The following is a 17,980-nucleotide window of genomic DNA, read 5'->3' as shown; positions in this document are numbered from 1 at the left end:
CCAAGAAAGCTATACGCTAACACTATAACAGCACAATCGTTGTGTGTGTGTATGGATACAACCGATTCTGATACAAAAAAAAATTCCCTTTCATATCTCAGTCATTCTGACACACATAATTTCCACTCGAATTTTTCATCTTTTTCCTTCATTCGGCTCAGTGAATGATTGTCATTTTATGTGGATACACTCGGCAGTCGTGTGTGCGCAACCTCCCCAAAAATAAAATGATGTTGATAACGTGGAGTGTAGTATTAGTATAGTGTGCTTCAGTGGTTTTCGAAGATTTTCATCCTCAGTTTCGGGAATATTACCCAAAAAACAACAACAAATACGATAATCTACGGCCACTGAACTTTTCATTCAATTTTTTTTTTTTGTATTTCTACTAAAACTGGGATACATGTTAAACATGTCGACACACATATCGGGCTGTGCGAATTACATTGTCCATGTTTTGAGTGGTTTTTTGTGAAGTTTTCGTGAATAAAATTGAACGAACAGAGAGAAAAAAAATCGAATTAATTACACTCGGTTTGGTGTTGAAAAGCATCAACCACGTTCTGGTTATGCTGTAAAATAGGGCATTTAAATGTGGTTTTATGTGGAATAGGCGTTGTCGTGGATGTATATTCGGTTCTTGATTTATATAAAAAAAAATTACTTTTCGTTGCCGTTTAAAATGATTTCCATTTCGTTTGATTGAAAATTCCAAGATTTTCCTTACAATGGAAAAGCTAACCAATGGATGTGTGTGAAATATGTTCCGAAGAAATTTTCCGTTTTGTTGGTGAATGTGAACTGATGAATTTTGTGTTTCTGTTATGCACAACATCGTAACAGAAAAGAAGAACAGGAGCAAACAATTTTCCACTACATCAAAGCGACCAACTTGATTCGTTTTTCTTATTGTGGATTGTCTAGCGAGTAATTTTATGGAAATTCATAGCACAGGTACAAATTACATTCGTTTATTTATACTTGTGAAATTGTGGTACGTATACTGAAAAAGCAGTCAGACTACGAATTATTGCATGATTATATTTGTGCAACTACATCTTGTTCTGATAAGAAAATTTTCATTTTTACGATTATTGCGACAAAATTTTTTCCGTTGTGTACATGGGGTACAATCTACGCGCCTATTATTATATACGGGACGTTTTTTCAGATTCCCATTTTTTTAGTCGTTCATTAAAAACAGTATGATATACTGTCAGTATCATGCTTACGGAGGAGGATATTACATTTTCTTTGTGGTGTCCCAATACTATATAACATCTGAAGGAAAATGACAAAGCTTTGAATATTTTTTGTGTTGTCATTTTACCACAGCAGTCAGTCATCTTCTTCATTATCTTTTTTTTGTGTGTGTGCTGTAACTACGTATATGTTCTCCACAACGTTGACTGGAATTTTCTTTTCGAACATCTTCCACTTCACCGAATTTCTATTACCAATTTTCTTCATATAGCATTTTCTTTGGTGTTCGATCATTTGCTATTAATTTTGGAAAATTAACCAATAGAACGCCACAAATACAGTCGGAGGAAAATGTAAGAAATTACAATTACAATCCAATTCTCTTCATTCATTCCACACGCATTACCAATGTTAAGACGTTTTCATCCGTGCGGCGTGAATAACTCTATTTTCTTCACTCGTTTAACTTCTTTATAACAAGTGAAAATTACAATTATTTCTCAAACGAAAATCTCTGCTCACTGTATGGTTTTCAATTTAAAACGCCTCCTTTTCATTCTATATGAAGAGTGATTTTCCGAACAAAGATGATGACTGGTTGACAGTTTATTTTCTCCTTTTTGGGATGAACAAGAGTTTTCATTCTCTTTGCAACAGGTTTCTTCCAAGCAACTGTTAAGCCGTCATCCATAGAAATGGTTCCACAACTTATTTTTCTTTGTTATTTTGACAATTGCATTGTTAATAGTGTTGAGGTTATGGCTCTGTGGATGACAGTTTGACATTTAATTTCACCTTGAAAGAAACCTGCTGTCACTTTGTTTGTATTTGTTTTGTGGATAATACCGGTTATTCATGCCACGAACGGATGAAAAATTATATGTTCAGCTCCAACAGCGAAAGTAATTCGCTCGAGTAAACCCAATGGTAAACAAATAACCGTTACGTGTGGGGAATTAAATTCCAGAAATTTCACTAATTTTTCCATCAAATTTTATCTGTTTCTCTCACGGCAGAGTAAAGTAAACAAGGCCAGGAGGTAATCGTACAAAATCCGGAGAGTTAAAATCCGGAATTACAAAATCCAGACAAAAAAATCCGGAAACATCAAAATCCGGAAGCCTCATAATCTGGAAACTTCAAAATCAGGAAGCTTCAAAATCCTGATCGATGTTAAACTTTACGGATTTCGTCCGGATTTTTTCCGGATAACTTTGACGAAGATGTTAGCTTGGCGAAGATGTTGGAACTTTGTAAAATTCTGAAAGCTGCTATTAGTGATAGTATTGAAACTGCAGTGTCACATAATTGGCACAGTGGCAGTGTAAATTCAAAAGTCGTCGGAGGCAAATAATACACACTTTCCATAGGTTTGTTCCATCCTATAGTATAGTAAAAAAAGAGTTTTAAAAAGACGAAAACGAACGAGAGTAAAACGTAAATGCGAGGTTGTGTTGTTTCTCTGTGGATGACGATTGACATTTTCAACAACCTTGTTCCTATTGTTGCAATTATTGCAATTTTTTAGAATCACATTTGTCAATGTACATAGGGATTTAATTCGGTGTATACTCTAGACTTACGGATACCATTCAACAATCTTTTACAGAACTTTCACTCTTCCATCTTCACGTAGAGATCATTTTGATAGTATAACTGTTGAGCAAAGAGAGAACTATTTCGACCTTGGAAATTTTGCGAAAAAGTTCTAAAAAATGGCGTCCAAAACTGTAAATCCTCATCCACCTGAGTAGGACCCGTCATTTCTGGATATTTGTTTGATAAAAATTATAGATTGTTTTTGCTGAGATATGGTTTTCGCTGCAGGAAAAGAAAACGTAATAAAACGTGAAATGCTGTCAAAAGTTGACAGAAGGGATAAGCAAAATAAATACAGAAAAGACATAAATATGGACGCTACCAACTGTAATTGACACAGTTGCATTGACAATTAAATATTGTAATTTCAAGTGTGAAAATATAAAAGGTTGCTTCTGGTTATTCTTGAAATATATTCTTTAATTGCTAGGTTTGGTTTAGTAGTTAATGGATGAAATCAGCGCCGCAGGCCCTGAAATAAATAGAAAAATAAAAAAGCGGGGTCGAGGGGCGGCAGCCCCCGCTGAGGGGGGCCAAGGGGGGAGAATCCCCCCTTGAAGGTTCAATGACACTTTGTCCGGGTGTTTTTGATGTGTCTAAAAAGTTAGCTTAGTACAGATTTTTTATGATGAATTAGGTCCAACTTTTATACTTGTCACAACTATATGGACTTATTCTATTTCTATAAAGAAAAGAGTTGTACCTTCTAGATACAGCTTTTTCCTTCCATCCTGATTGTTGTACCTAGTTGGTACAGCTTTTATTTCTCTAAAGAAAGGAGTTGTACCACACGGTACAGCTTTTTCCTTCCATCTTGATTGTTGTCTAGTCGTTACAGCTGCCATTTCTTTTAAGAAAGGAGTATTACCTACTCGGTACAGCTTTTTCCTTCCATCCTGATCTTTGTACCGATTCGGTGCAGGCACATGTGCTTTTGCACCAAATTTAACCTGGATTTTGTAATTCGGTATTTTGAAGCATCCAGATTTTGAGGTTTCCGGATTCTGAGGCTTCCGGATTTTGAAGCCTCCGGATTTTTTTGTCTGGATTTTGTAATTCCGGATTTTAGTTCTCCGGATTTTGTAGGAGAGCCAGGCCAGAAGCACTTGATTTGACTAGGGACCTGAATTGTCTGGTTGCCTTATATTTTGCGAATAAAATTAATTCAACTTGTTTCAGTGTTCATTTGAGTTCAATTTCATTTTGTGAATTAGGCCTCTTATTTGACGTTTCAAGAATGAACCGCTACTGCCTGGTTTATTTTACTCTGCCGTGGTTTCACTAAAATGACAATAGATTGATCTGCCTCCGTTGTTTTTAGTTTTAATGGCGTTTTTAGTTGTTTTTTATGTTTTTGAGGTAATTGGACTACATTTGGAAGGTATTTAAGAGAATCTCGAGGAATATAATTCCATAAAATTACGGTGGATGTCGAATGTGGAATGAGTAACATCGATTGGATTGTAATCGTCGAAAACGTGACGTCTTTAATTTCTCCCACCGTACCGGACAAAAAAAAACCGGCTCTATGAGAATGAAGACATCCCGTTTCCAAATAAGTTCCAATTTTACATAATGATCGTGAAATATTCAAATAGTTGTCTGTCGTAATAAAACTCAAACCGTTAAGTTATGCATACATGACTTGGGGCTATCAAACACGAACAAACCGAACCGTTTATTTCTGTCACACAATAGACAAAATTCGTGTTGCTATAACTATAGACTCAACATCAATATCAATTTCATTTAATTGTACATTGTGTAATGCTACGAAAATTTTAAAGGATCTGGTAGCTTTATCGGGTCGTGCTAGGATGTTTAAAGAACAGAAACAACAACAACAACAAAAAAGCCGGAATGACACCCCATTATCGTGTAATAAAATCGTCGTAGTTTTTACTACAAGCACAGGATAAGAAATCCATTATTATACCAAATATAGAAGTGTATCGTCTCACATCTACTCTGAAAATAATCAATTTTAGATGAACATCCACTCGCTGTTTCCACTTCTAAAAGTAGAGGGATTTATAATGCCAAGGGTTCAACGTCTTATGAAATAAAACGTAATATGAAAATTATAGCGGACTTTGTATACCGTCGCTCTATATTATGAATTTATACAGCATGTGTGTGAGACACATATATATATATATATATATATATATATACGTATGTATGTCACAAGGCATCAATCAACAAGTTGTGATATTTATATAAGTATGTTATGTATCCATAATTGATATAGACATGGAGAGTGGGATAAAATTGTGATTTAACTATATGTACATGAGAGGATGGTTAGACACACATATTGGAACAAAGCTGTTCAAATAAGTGCCAGTACCTTCATAACGATTACATTGTTAGTTCCTTTTAACCGAGGTTTATACAACGTTGCTGTAAGCGTTTGAATTCTATTCTCGGGAAAATTAATCGAAATTCGAGAAAATGTTATCTCCAGATATGGGTCCTGGGTGAAGGTTGCCTAGAAAAACAATGATGGAGAAACATGAATCGGCAAAGGTTTTCAATGATTACAACGATTCCAGCAACATCCCACCCTTTCCGAATATGTGTAATTGAAATGATTTTCAATGAAAACTAATGCGATACAGCTTGTGACCCTGTCTGTATGTCCGTATGTCACTGTTCATTCAAACATTGTAATTACGTGCTTCAAAAGCAAAAAAGACAAAACTGTCATCATAATTCCCTCTCTAACAATGAACAATCGGTCGCGTTATCATTTTTTTGTTTTATTAATTCGCATATCCAACGCAAACACCACTCACCCATCGATGAATTATAATTTTCATTCACCACATACTCCACTTAGTATAGTGATCCTTTCTGGCGCTGCTGAATGAACTAATTAAGAATGAAATGAACGTGTACAGTTACAACATCAATATATTGTGGCACACGCTGCAATTTATTGATGTTGTTGTCGTTGTCGTTTCTGTACTGTGCCACAAACAGTGTTAGTATAAAGCAAAGCCAAAAACCAACATTATGAGATTGTGTGACACATTAATTGGTGTACATATAGGCGGAAAAGGAGAGCTCTGGATTTGGTTACCATATCTACACGAAAGTCGCATTTAATGAGATCATAAATCATATCTCAAATGAGTCTAATAAACGCAGAGGACGATTCACTTACGATAGCTTAAATTTTCTTACTGCTTCCTTCTGGAAAAATTCGGAGCTAAATGCAAAGACACGAATTCAATTCTTGCAATGGATACTTGTTCACCGATGGAAAAAAAAGTTGAAAAATCCATTTCGAGGGTCTTGTCACAATTCACTCGATAAAATGAAATTTCGAACCTTTTTCCCGACGTTGTTCACAACAAAGGCTCCCGAAGTTTCTGCTGATGCACAGAGCACTTCTCCTGTAGAGTGTTCCATTTCGGATATAGTTCACTTTTATGCCGTGGGACATCATACAAAAAATGTGTTACGTGTTCACTTTCGGTATTTTTTATATGACGATGCCGTGGAACAAACTTGAAACATCTCCAAAATGTAACACTCTATAGCATGAGCACTCAATTGACATATGTCAAATTTGTTGGCTTTAGTGATAAAAGCTACCGCTTAGGACTGTTTGTATTGTATGTTTTAACTCATACAACTAAAGAAAGTCATCTTTACAAAAGAAACACATTGCCTACTGTCATTTTCTTAGCCTCCGAAAATTTTATGTGTTCATGCTAGCAGCAGTGCTGTGGCTCAGGTGAGAAAATGATAATTTTCTCGCCTGTACTGTGAAAAAAACTTAGACTCCTTAATTATAGAGATAGAGATACAGAATACTTCTTGTAATAGTGCAGTAGTGAGAGCAGATGAAGTGTGGTGTTGACCCAATTTTACTAATATATAGATCACTAATTACAAAAACTCGTAAAATTCGCATGAAACTGCTATAACTAATGGTGAAATTAATACCCTTGGGTATGGGCTCTGATAATTGGATTAGCAAATAAATAAATCAATTTCCGCCATTGCAAATTTTTACTGTAAATTATATTTTTCCAAAGAATTGACGCTTCGAACAGAGGTGATATTGTGGAATAAAAGTCACTGTGCGTCATGATGACGTATACTAATGGAATGACGCTCAGAAAACCAGGATTAACCAGTTTCAGTCTTTACATTACGTTAACCTTGTAAAAACCGGCACGGTTTTAAATCTGCTACTTCGTATGTTCAAAGTATCACTTAGTGTAAAACAAATCTTGAAGTTCTTTCGTTTAACTGTACGTTTTGCCATCTAAGGGAACACCAACTCCAACTCATTATTTATTGGGTTACACGAACTATGATATAAGCAGTAAAGTCTTCCCTTCAACTAATATTTACCCACCGCAACGTCGAACTTGATGAATTATTTCTTTTGCATTTTCCTGTTTATTCACGCAAAACCTTTAAGTACATCAATAATTCGCTTACGCTTATGGAATTAGAAATTACCGAAGGGAATACGAAATTGCAATTGTTTGCGACAGGAAATCGTTCGAACAATTTGGGTCTTTGAGTTTGAGCATACAGTCGAACAATTCAATTTTTCATAAAAACATTTTCGTTGTCGGTTCAGTACGGTATATGTAACAAATAAACTTCGTTGGCAATTTGTCCATATTGAGATAGATATTCACGCAAAGCACTTCAAGCAAAAGTGACAAGAGTGACAGCTGCCAAATAGAGTACTATTTTGTATGAAAAATGTTTCCAAATTTTTTTACAGTGCCAAAATTTGCTTGATACACTGTCCAGTTTCAGTACCGTATTTAGAGTACTACTCATGCTTGAAGTGCGTTGATTCACGTCATTGGCTGCGAGAATGGCTTTGTTCTGACGAACAGCTTTTAGGACAAAAACATATTTAATTTGATATGCAAAGCTCCATTCACCATTCCATCCCAATCCCATCACATTTAGAAATATTTCTACATTCTCAGATAAGAATGGAAATGGAAGAGTCTTTGTCGGTGTACGGGCGGTTTACGAGTTTGACGTATAAAATAACATAAAAAGGAATAAAATATGCTTTCTGATTGAACAAAAGACTAAAGCTTCGGGATGGGACGGTTTACGATCATGATTAGTCGAAGAAATTTACGTTGAAAGACGTGTCTCGATTTCCGAACGAGACATTCCATTTACGATGGCATTTTTACCATCAAATCTAAAATAGAATTGTAACTCTTAAATTTGAATATGGGATAATCCACCAATCAATAAATACTATACACCATCGTTTTGCTCTACGCTCTACCCGACCGTCTTAAATTAACTTTGGTATAAGCATTGATGTCATACGTTCTCAGTTTTATCGGCAGAGAGTTGGTTGTTTTTTTTTCTGGTTGGTTGGTGTAGAAAACTGTAAGAAATCTATATTTTGTAATAATAGATGGAGTGGATTATTATGGAGTTCGTATCAAACTTTAATGCTGTGACCTCTTCAATCGAAGTGATAAATTTTCATGAAATCTACGTAACATAAATAATTTCCTATTTTGATGTAATGACAACGCTAAGGTTGTGACCTTTTTCGTTATTTCGGACAAACATTCAGTTTATAAATGTCTCATGTGATAGGTTATACATTTGTGGGCACTTGAAATGGGTTAATTGTTCGACGGAACTTTTAGTGAATCGAATGCTAATCAAATATTTGTCGATTACAAAACCATTGGAAAATTAATTCAAATTGTCCCTAATTTGGAATGAAATTAAACGATTCAAGTAGAAGCAACTTCGAAATTAGCTTTCACAATTTTAGTTTTTGAAAAAATTAAAACGGAAATGAAAATGGATAGGGCGTACATTGGGGATGGAAGTTATTTTAAAAAACGTAGTAAAATATGAAGCTAAAATGCTCCGACTTTTTAATAATCATCACAAGTTTGGATCGTTGCAACAATTTTAACTACCCTTCCACCTTTGGAATAAAATTACGTTTTACGCTGTAACAGCCTATAGTAGCTGTTTGTGGCCGATACATTTGGGGTCTACTTATTTAAAGGCTGGCACAACAGCCTACTAATGGTTTTGGTCTCATTCAGCAATCTTCTCCATTCGGACACATTCCGCGCCATAACGTACTCCAAAACACTCTTAGTGCTTTCACATCCGAATCAACTGCATATTTCTATTTTGATTTTGGTCTTTCTGGTCCGCAGCGGATTGGGATTTGTTTATTGCAGTTTCAGTGGTGCACCTTCCTCATCCATTCGTTGTACATGACCAGGCCACGGTAGTCGATTGATTTTTATGAATTTGACTATATCGGGCCATGGCCTATTATTTGGGAATTAATTCCCAAAATTCACAAAATTCCCAAATATTCCCAAATATTGAACTGAATTGAAGAAGTCGTATGTAGAGACGCAGACGTCTTTTCACTCAGGAACTACCCTTTAAATATTTGAACGATCAGTGGATATTATCCTTATAAACTTTTTAATACACAAAAGGACCTGTTTTAAGTCGATGGAGGAACCCCAAAAGATTTAAGTGTTAAGTGCAATGAAAATAACACTTTGTTCATAAGGAATATGCATTGGCATTGCCTAATCACGTCAAGCACATTACGTCCGAGGTTCCAAATTTTTGCTTTGACTTCAAAAACCTTGGCATCTAAGTCCCTAAATTGATTTCTGATAAATTAATCTGGTTTTAGTCGGCCGTGATTCTAGAAAAGAGATGATCCAGTAGAGATGAGTCCGTAGAACGGCAATTATTTTCTATCGTATTCTCTTCTTCAAGTCTTCCGATATAAATACGCTTTGCTGCTTCGCGAATAGATGTCGTTCATGGCTTATAATTTGGTTATCGATTTTGGAAATATTTGAGAATATTTGGGAATTTTTGGGAATATTTGGGAATATTTGGGAAGTAGAAGATTGAAGAAATGTATACGATAGAAAATACCTGCTGTAATGTCGCTGGATATTCCTAAGTGACTCGTGAACAGCTACTCTTAGCTTTCTTTTGAATTTCGACTGACAGAAATCAGCGCTATTTTTTCCGGGACTTTCTTATATACTACCACTACATATAAGAAAGTTCCGAAAAAAATGGGGCAGATTTCGGTCAGTCGAAATTCAAAAGAATACCCTCTAAAATAAACTTCTGATGGATGTCATTAAATGTCAGTGGCATTTATACACGATTCATAAAGCCTGGTTGATAACAATACAAAAAAAGAAACCTAACATCTGTCAAAAGCAAAGCAAAGTTGACGTTTTCGTGTTAGTGGTGTGTGTGATATAATTTTTCAATGAGTTTCGGTCATAATTCCTCTAGGTAGTCTACCTCTATGCCTAACATTTTGGCAGAATATATTCAAAAGAATCAATTTTTTGGAATTAATTCCTAAATATTCCCAAAAATTCCCAAAAATTCCCAAATATTTCAAAAAATTCCCAAATATTCTCAAATATTCTCAAATATTCTCAATTATTCCCAAAATTTCCAAATATTCCCAAAATCGATTCCCAAATAATAGGCCCTGTATCGGGCTCTTCGTAAAGCCAATACCGCTCATGGTTGTAACTTCTTCAAAAACCAAAATGGTCTGTTCATCTCGGGGTTATCATGCAACAAGCTTCCGATCCATAAGGTACAAACAGTTTTTGAAGACTATAGCAACTCCTGTTATTAAACGTTAAACGTTAAACGTCTATGTATTTCCCCTTGACACTGTCAACAGTCAACCAACGACAAGGCAAATAAAGCTGTCAAAAGTCTCGAAATGTTTTGAATTCACCTCCAGCATATGGTCCGTTGATCTATCAGCAGAGAATGTGGTCTTTTTCCCACTTAAGATCGAACTTTATCCTCAATTTTCGTGAAATTCTCTTTAACGATGTCAACCAATTCCGTCCAATTAAGTCTAGATCGTCAGCACATCCCAACAACCAGCTCAGCTTTATGAAGATTGTACCGCTGGTTTCCACGTTACTCTCTCGTCTCACCTTCTGTTATATTCCTGCTGCTCGTCTCCGATTATTTCATATCTGTCATTTCGTATGATATTTCAACTGCTTAGATACGAAAGTGAGATTTTTTACATGTTCAATACAGTACAGTAGAACAATTTATTGTTGAGAATAATGCGTTACGTCGGTTTAATAATAATTCATCCCTTATTCTGAGAGGAGGGACCAGAATCTATAGATTGTATGTGTGTCAAATATTCAAACGTCGTAACTGTCTCTTTTAGTGAAGATAATTTTTCGAACGAGAATAATTTAAATCCAGTTCATGTGCCAGCTTCGAATTCGTAACACTAACAATCCATTTTTATCAGAAGTCAGAAGATGTTCTTAAATTGTCAAAATTCTTCGTAACTAAATTGCCAAGCTGGCAGTTCAAACCACCTTCTTCTGCTCGTAAATATTTTCCTGATTGTTAAATGTAACACCAGTCAGTGAAATATGTCTGCATTTATTATACGATGGGTTGTTCTTAAGTGTCCGAGCTCTCAGTTGCATTAGGATAGTTCTACATCCATTCGAACTTGACTTGACGCCACGTTGTAATAAATACACCGTACTCCACATCACAGCCACGAATTATTCATTAATTTCATTCGTTTGAAAGTATTTTTATATTTTCATCGGTACACAAATACGCTGTGCCATAAACTTGTCGCCCTTTCATATTATACACATCTTGTAATCATAATTTACATAATTAATATCAAGGCTAATAATGGTCAGCTGCGATGTAACGCTTACCTGTAATTAGGAATTCCAATTCTGACCAAAGGAAAATAAAGTTTTCAAAGAAAGTAGTCCCACTTAAAATAGAGACACTTATGAATATTACTGATGCCTCGTCTTCTTTGGCGTGTTTTTTTATTATCGCAAAAAAGCTCTGCGTTTAAAGCATAAAGCCAATAGATGAATTTTGGTAATGGTTAAGCTGTAATCGCACTTACTCCGTTTATTTTTTTAGCAATAAGAAGAGGGAGGAGCTTAAATTGTTCGTTCGTAAACGGAGAACTAAACGACGCACTTATGTGAATTTAGATCTGTTTACAAACATTTTTGTTATCTTTTTTGTAAATCAAAGGTGCATCCTCCAGACAATGGGAGGTATAAAAAACTCTTCCAAATGCTCTATGATTCTTCAGCGCTTCTCGAACGAAAGATTCGGAAAATTTGCGTCAAGTGTCGCTATTTAAATTTGAAATGCTTTAAAAGAGAAGGCTTCTCTTTAATTAAATGTTTTTCAAGCACTTTAATTTGCTCTCTAAGCTTTTGTCGTGTTTAAAAGAGAGGCCATTCTTTAGGAAGGCATGCGTTTTTTTCGGAAGGGAGGAGAAGAAGAAATGTTATATGGTTGTCCTAGTTGGTTGGGTATCGATGGGATACCGAAAATCGTATGGACGTCCATTATAGATCTCTTCGGTTTGTCCTGTTTAATTTTCAAACACGTTCGACGTTGCAAATTGGCAACGGACCATTAGCATACGTATGAGTGAGTGTTACATTGAAACGAATGAAGGAAAAACTGTAAAAAGCATAAATCGATGAATGCTGCATACAGATTTACTTCGTCTCCTTTGAAGATTGTCGAAAATCTATTACTTCATTACCCAAAAGAAATTTCTTCGCAAACTTCTTCTTGAAGAAAGTTTAATCGAAAAATGTCGTGGACTCGTCAGTTAATGTATATTATTTTTGTTGTATCGATTTTTACGTGTTTTGTAATGCATCATTTTCTAAATAACACTACAAGCAGACACAATAGACGGTCGACTTCATCGGTCGTGAGTCGTGATAAGAAATCGATAGACGAGCTAACATAGAGGAGCATTCAATCAATTAACTTCATAATGTAAAAGTGTTTTGCGATGGAAAAATTAATGGAACTAATGTGATATAATCGTGAATCTTTTAGCTGTATTTTGCCTGAAAAGTAAGGGCGCGTGCAGTTAATCGATTATAGTTTTCTCTAGACACGTTGATGTTACCTCGCATCCATTATACGTCTCATTTAGGTTGTTTTCATTCGCATATATTACAACGAAAGGATGATACAACGTATTACTCTTAACCTTTTACGGATGGCCATACCATCTGTTTTCGAGTTATCGAAGCGCCGTCAAAAATGAATGATGAGCAATGGCTGATTTTATATGAATTGTTTAATGCTTAACGCCACAGCCACTTTAGTGAATCTTAAAAAATGAAATACATTCGTTAGGCCTCGTTTCGACGAGTATGAGAATCAAAAAAGAAATTTTTCATAGTTTCAATGGAAAAGATATCATCGGGCTATATTGGAAACGAAGCTAACGAACGAAATTTCATTTTTCTTATACTTCGCCAATCCAGCAAGACACCTTTCTGCATTTAGATATTTTTGAAAGTTTAACCCCAGTCTATAAATGGACAGGCCATACCTAAAATAATCGACAGATTAATATCGAATTCCATTGAAAATGTGGAAATTATCGTTCAATTAACTACAAATTAACATTAAGTGCTATACGAAGCCATAAAATGAGAACTATTTGACAACAGATCCGTGATGAAATAGATGTAGATGTCTGAGCTTGGGTGAGATACACACGTCAGCAAGTTGAATGATAAGTGTCGCGTAACTTAAATACACAATTTGTAAATGTAAAAATTGCCTTTGAGATCTCTTGCAGCAATTAGTCGTGCGGTTAACCGCCAAATCTTCTATTGACAACGACGACATACAAAAAATAAGCAATTAGGGCGGTCTTCTATTCACGTGAACCGTATGGTCTCAAACTAATGATGTATCAGAATTTATCAAACGCTAGCAAATAGTTTGAACTACAGAAGGGGCAGATCTAATTACTATATCGATGACACGCTTACCAAATTTCTGAAATTACATTTTCACAACGCAGGCGATAAAACAGTGTTGTTGTTCAAGTAGATGCGCAAATAACTATTTTATTTTCATTTTTACAAGGGGATAAAGTAAGAAATTCCAACAAGAGCGAAGTTTACGAAATTCACTCGAGACACGTCCGGCGTGGCGTGAATAGTCGTGTTTATCCACGAAATTAGTAGAGAAAGTAGAAAATTCGATTTTTCGTGTGAATTTTGTTGGCCCGGGGTCAATAGACACACGACAACGATTTAATTTTTTATTCCGAGTTATGTAATGAGAGTGAGGGTGTCGATAGTAGTGCTCGAAACATGAAAAGTACGGTTTTCGACTCATGTAGCATGTAAAAAACATTTATCACCTGAACTGTCATCAGATAGAGCGTCAACAAAACTCAATCTTCTCACCCCATTCTCACAGATGAAAAGTTGTGAAAAATCAATACTCTCTCTAGCAAACAAACTCTCAGCTCTCTGTGTCAAATTAACACCTTATTTCTTTTTTTGATACCAACATTGAAAAATGATACTTTCGCCCCGCATATGAGGGGCGAAAGTAAAAAAATGCATCCCACGGGGAGAAAGTACTTAACGAAGAGCGAACGCAGCTGAACGAACAGCGAAAGTGACTGACGTCACAGAAAATGAGAGAAATGAGTCGAGTTGTCAACAAAATCCGCTCATATTATGCAGAATACTTTGATCAAAATTGTAAAACACTGTGCGCCAGTGTTCTTATTGAAATTAGCATACAAAGTTGATACTTTTTGTTACTGAATGATTTGTTAGTTATATCTTAATTTTTGTGTGTGTTATTGTTGTGATGGCTAAATTATTACATTTTTCATATACCAGGGGGCTGCCGCCCCCTGGACCCCCGCATTTTCTGGCTAAATGCCTTTTTATTTCAACATTTTGTTGCGATGTTTGCGATACGTATCAATTTTCAATGTTGGTATCAAAAAAAATAGTATGAACGACTCGGGGCAAAAGTAAAAAAATTCAACCTGTGCGATTAGAGCCCTTGCCTTCGGCGCGGGCTCCAACTCTCGCACACGGTTGAATTTTTTTACTTTCGCCCCTTGTCATTCAATGTACTATTGTATTCTACAATAGTACATTACGTTACAAAGGAGAAGTCAGAAAGTTACTTTCCGAGTGACGTATATAGTTTTACATGCTTGCTAAGCGGGGCGAAAGTAAGAAATGTCAAATTCAAGGGGCGAAAGCGATAGCTTTCGCCCCGTGGGTTTACATTTCTTTTTCGCCCCGCTTAGCAAGCATGTAAACACTATTCTACATTTTGACTGACTACGCTGTAATGTACAAGGCTACTTGACTCGTTCACCACCTTATAATAAAAGTAGTTTGTTTGCTAGAGCATTGGAAAAATTAATCGTCCAAAACAGAGTACGTAGATAACTATGATCGAATAGACGTTTTTCCGATATTGTCAATGTATTGCATCTTTCAATTAGGCATGGGCGATAATGAAAATGATTATCGATAATTGTCAATTATCGATAATCGATAATTATCGACTTTTTTACGAAAATTATCAAAAAAATATCGATACTCGATAATTATTGATATTTTGATAATTATCAAGATATCGATAATTCGATATATCGATATTTCGGTCCGAAAATCCGATATTTATCGATATATTCTGATATATCGGTACATTATCATGAATTTTCGGATAAATATCAAAATATCGACATTTTGATAATTATTGAATTTCGATATTTTGATAATTATCGATAATTATTAAATTATCGATAACGATATGATTAATCGATTATCGATAATTTCTTTCGATTGATATTATCGATAATTTTGAATGCCTCCCATCCCTACTTTCAATAGCATAGTTACATGAAAGAAGAATATTTCTACCCTAGGGAAACAAACTTTTGGACTTGGCAGAGAAGCACAGTGTGTACACAAACAAGAAGTCCAATGTTACGAGTTACAATACTCTCTCAGGTCACAGATACACTCAACAAAAAGTACTCTGTGGGGGAGCAAGCTGTTAATTAAACAAAGGAAAACTTGAAAAATTCAATTTTGTGTCTCACACGGAGTACTTTTTTTGGTAAGTGGAAATCAAGCATTATAATTGTACAGTTATTTACGTATCCGTTGTGGGCGGTAGATTTTAGGCGAGTGTCAGCCTGAACGAATTGAGGGCGATATTTGAAAGTGCCTATAATCAGCACCAACAGATGGGTATCTTGAAACAATAAAAAAGAAGATTTGTAGCGTTCAGTTCTACAACATTATCAATTTTAAAGCGTCCAACCATCTTTTATCAACAGCAATAACAATTATACTAACTGCATTTTCAACAGATGAAGTAACAGATTTCATTATATTTTTACTCGATATGTCTTTTCTAAAATGTCTCACATAACCTGTATCAAGAGGCTTTAGATCCTTTAGTCTGACACGAGATATTCAATTAAAGCTTAAGGTTGGGCTGCTCACTCGTGGTGCTTCTTCCATTAACAACACCAGTTTTTTTTTTTCAATTTTCCTAGAGACTTATACAATTGTTTGAACAGCCTTTATTGATTAAATCTTAAAACTTCAAAAATGAAAAAAAAAATTAAACAAACTCAACCCACACAATTCCGTTTATCGTTTCCATGAATCATTCAGCCGGCATTCTACGAACCAGGACCAATGGAATTATCGTAAATTAATTCGCAATACGTAAAACGGTGTCCCTTCCATTTCGTTATTCGATTAGTTTATCGTAACCCGAATAAAATACTTTTTTCTTTTCAATCAATACAAATCGATGGTTTATCAAATTCCGTTTCTTCTTTTCCTTCTTCCTTAACACCATCATATACCATCCCCAGACCGCAATCCAACACAAACATCTGAGACGCAACTCGAGTAACAAAATGGTTACACCACACTGCCAACAAATTTTGCTTGAAGTTCATGAAAATTCCATCATAATCATTCATTATGCTCTGTGTTTGAATGTGGATCTTATGAGTGTTATATGGAATTTTTGACGTGCGTCAATAGCCATTTATACTCCTACGTGGCTTAACATTTATATCCATAAGTCATCATCGGTTCAAACCAATCCATACTGTTCGATCCGTATATAACATACAATTGAGCAAGCATTCACCGTTTTTTCCCTGTACTTTTTATCAATTATCGGTTCGGTTTACAAATGTGTTCTTATCATATTCAAACATATGTAGATATGGTACACACCATGTGTGTGTGTATTACAGCCGAAGCTTACGTACGTATAAGAATAATAATATTGTTTGGCATCATGGTGGAATGGACATAATAATGACTTGAGGGGGTGGCAGATTGAAATTAATTATGTATAAACGTTTTGTGTTCCTCAAATAATAAGTGTATATGCGACTGTGTTGTGTGGTGAGATTAACCGTTGATTTTTCATTGTTTCTCTTGCCGGGTGGAGGATTATATATTTTCAACATAAACTCGTTGATAAATCGAGCTGAAGGGATGAAAATAGCCTGAAAAGTTGTTGGTTTTTTGTTTTTGCAGCGAGGAGATCAAAAATTAACATGACAAATCTGTTAATAATTCAGTAGAGAAAAGCGTATTAAGTTGTTGTGCCTTGACATAATTATCAAAGGCAAACAAGGATTCGCGGTCGGTGTGTAGGATTGATGGCCACGTTTCATGAAATGTGCATTTCATTCGATATTTTGAGATTATTTTTTCATTCAAAATTATACGTTTGGATCGTTATAGCACTGCTGCCACTTCAACCCCCAAGAACACGTAATAAATTGTGACATATGAACACACAAAGTTATATAAATTTACATGTAGATGGAAAGTCTGTTCATTCTATCGAGTCCTATAGGTGTATGTAGGTATAACTTACTCGTATACAGTCAATATGGCATGTCATGTCGTTATTGATATCAAACATTGTTTGCATAAATTCATTTATTTGATTTAGGATGTTTAGGGTCAAATACACTCATGGTATTTGCATCCCACTCGTATTATCAGAACAATAACAAATTGTGTCACATCCATTGGGAATTAGGCGAGAAGATCGATGGTGTATATATGAAGATTTTGTGTTTTTCGGTCGATAGACGGCGACGTAGTACTTCTTGAAATGTAACATTTCTCTCAAGAAGACTAACACAATTTTGCCAAATCCTTGAGTGTAACGGTACTCATTCTCAAACGTACATATTCCATAATTATATCAACATACGTTACAGGACCAGCTCTTCAAACCTTACAAGTTCTTCTTCTTG

General features: G+C 35.4%; 1 protein-coding gene across 2 annotated transcripts in view; it reads left to right on the top strand.

Annotated features, from left to right (window-relative positions):
- The first annotated feature begins 223 nt into the window (after window positions 1–223).
- The window catches only part of LOC119084999 (muscle calcium channel subunit alpha-1), a 61,260-nt gene continuing 43,503 nt past the window's right edge, over window positions 224–17,980 (top strand). Inside the window, exon 1 of one of the 2 annotated variants that reach the window (XM_037195171.1) lies at window positions 224–954. In XM_037195171.1, the coding sequence (XP_037051066.1) occupies window positions 936–954 (19 nt within the window). In that variant the 5' untranslated portion in view covers window positions 224–935. The remainder of the gene's footprint in view (window positions 955–17,980) is intronic. The other variant, XM_037195170.1, reaches the window with a different exon arrangement.

Source organism: Bradysia coprophila, unplaced genomic scaffold, assembly GCF_014529535.1.
Source record: "Bradysia coprophila strain Holo2 unplaced genomic scaffold, BU_Bcop_v1 contig_94, whole genome shotgun sequence".
Taxonomy (NCBI): Eukaryota; Metazoa; Arthropoda; class Insecta; order Diptera; family Sciaridae; genus Bradysia; species Bradysia coprophila.
The sequence above is the reverse complement of the archived record's forward strand: the minus strand, read 5'-3'. Positions and strand labels throughout refer to the sequence as shown.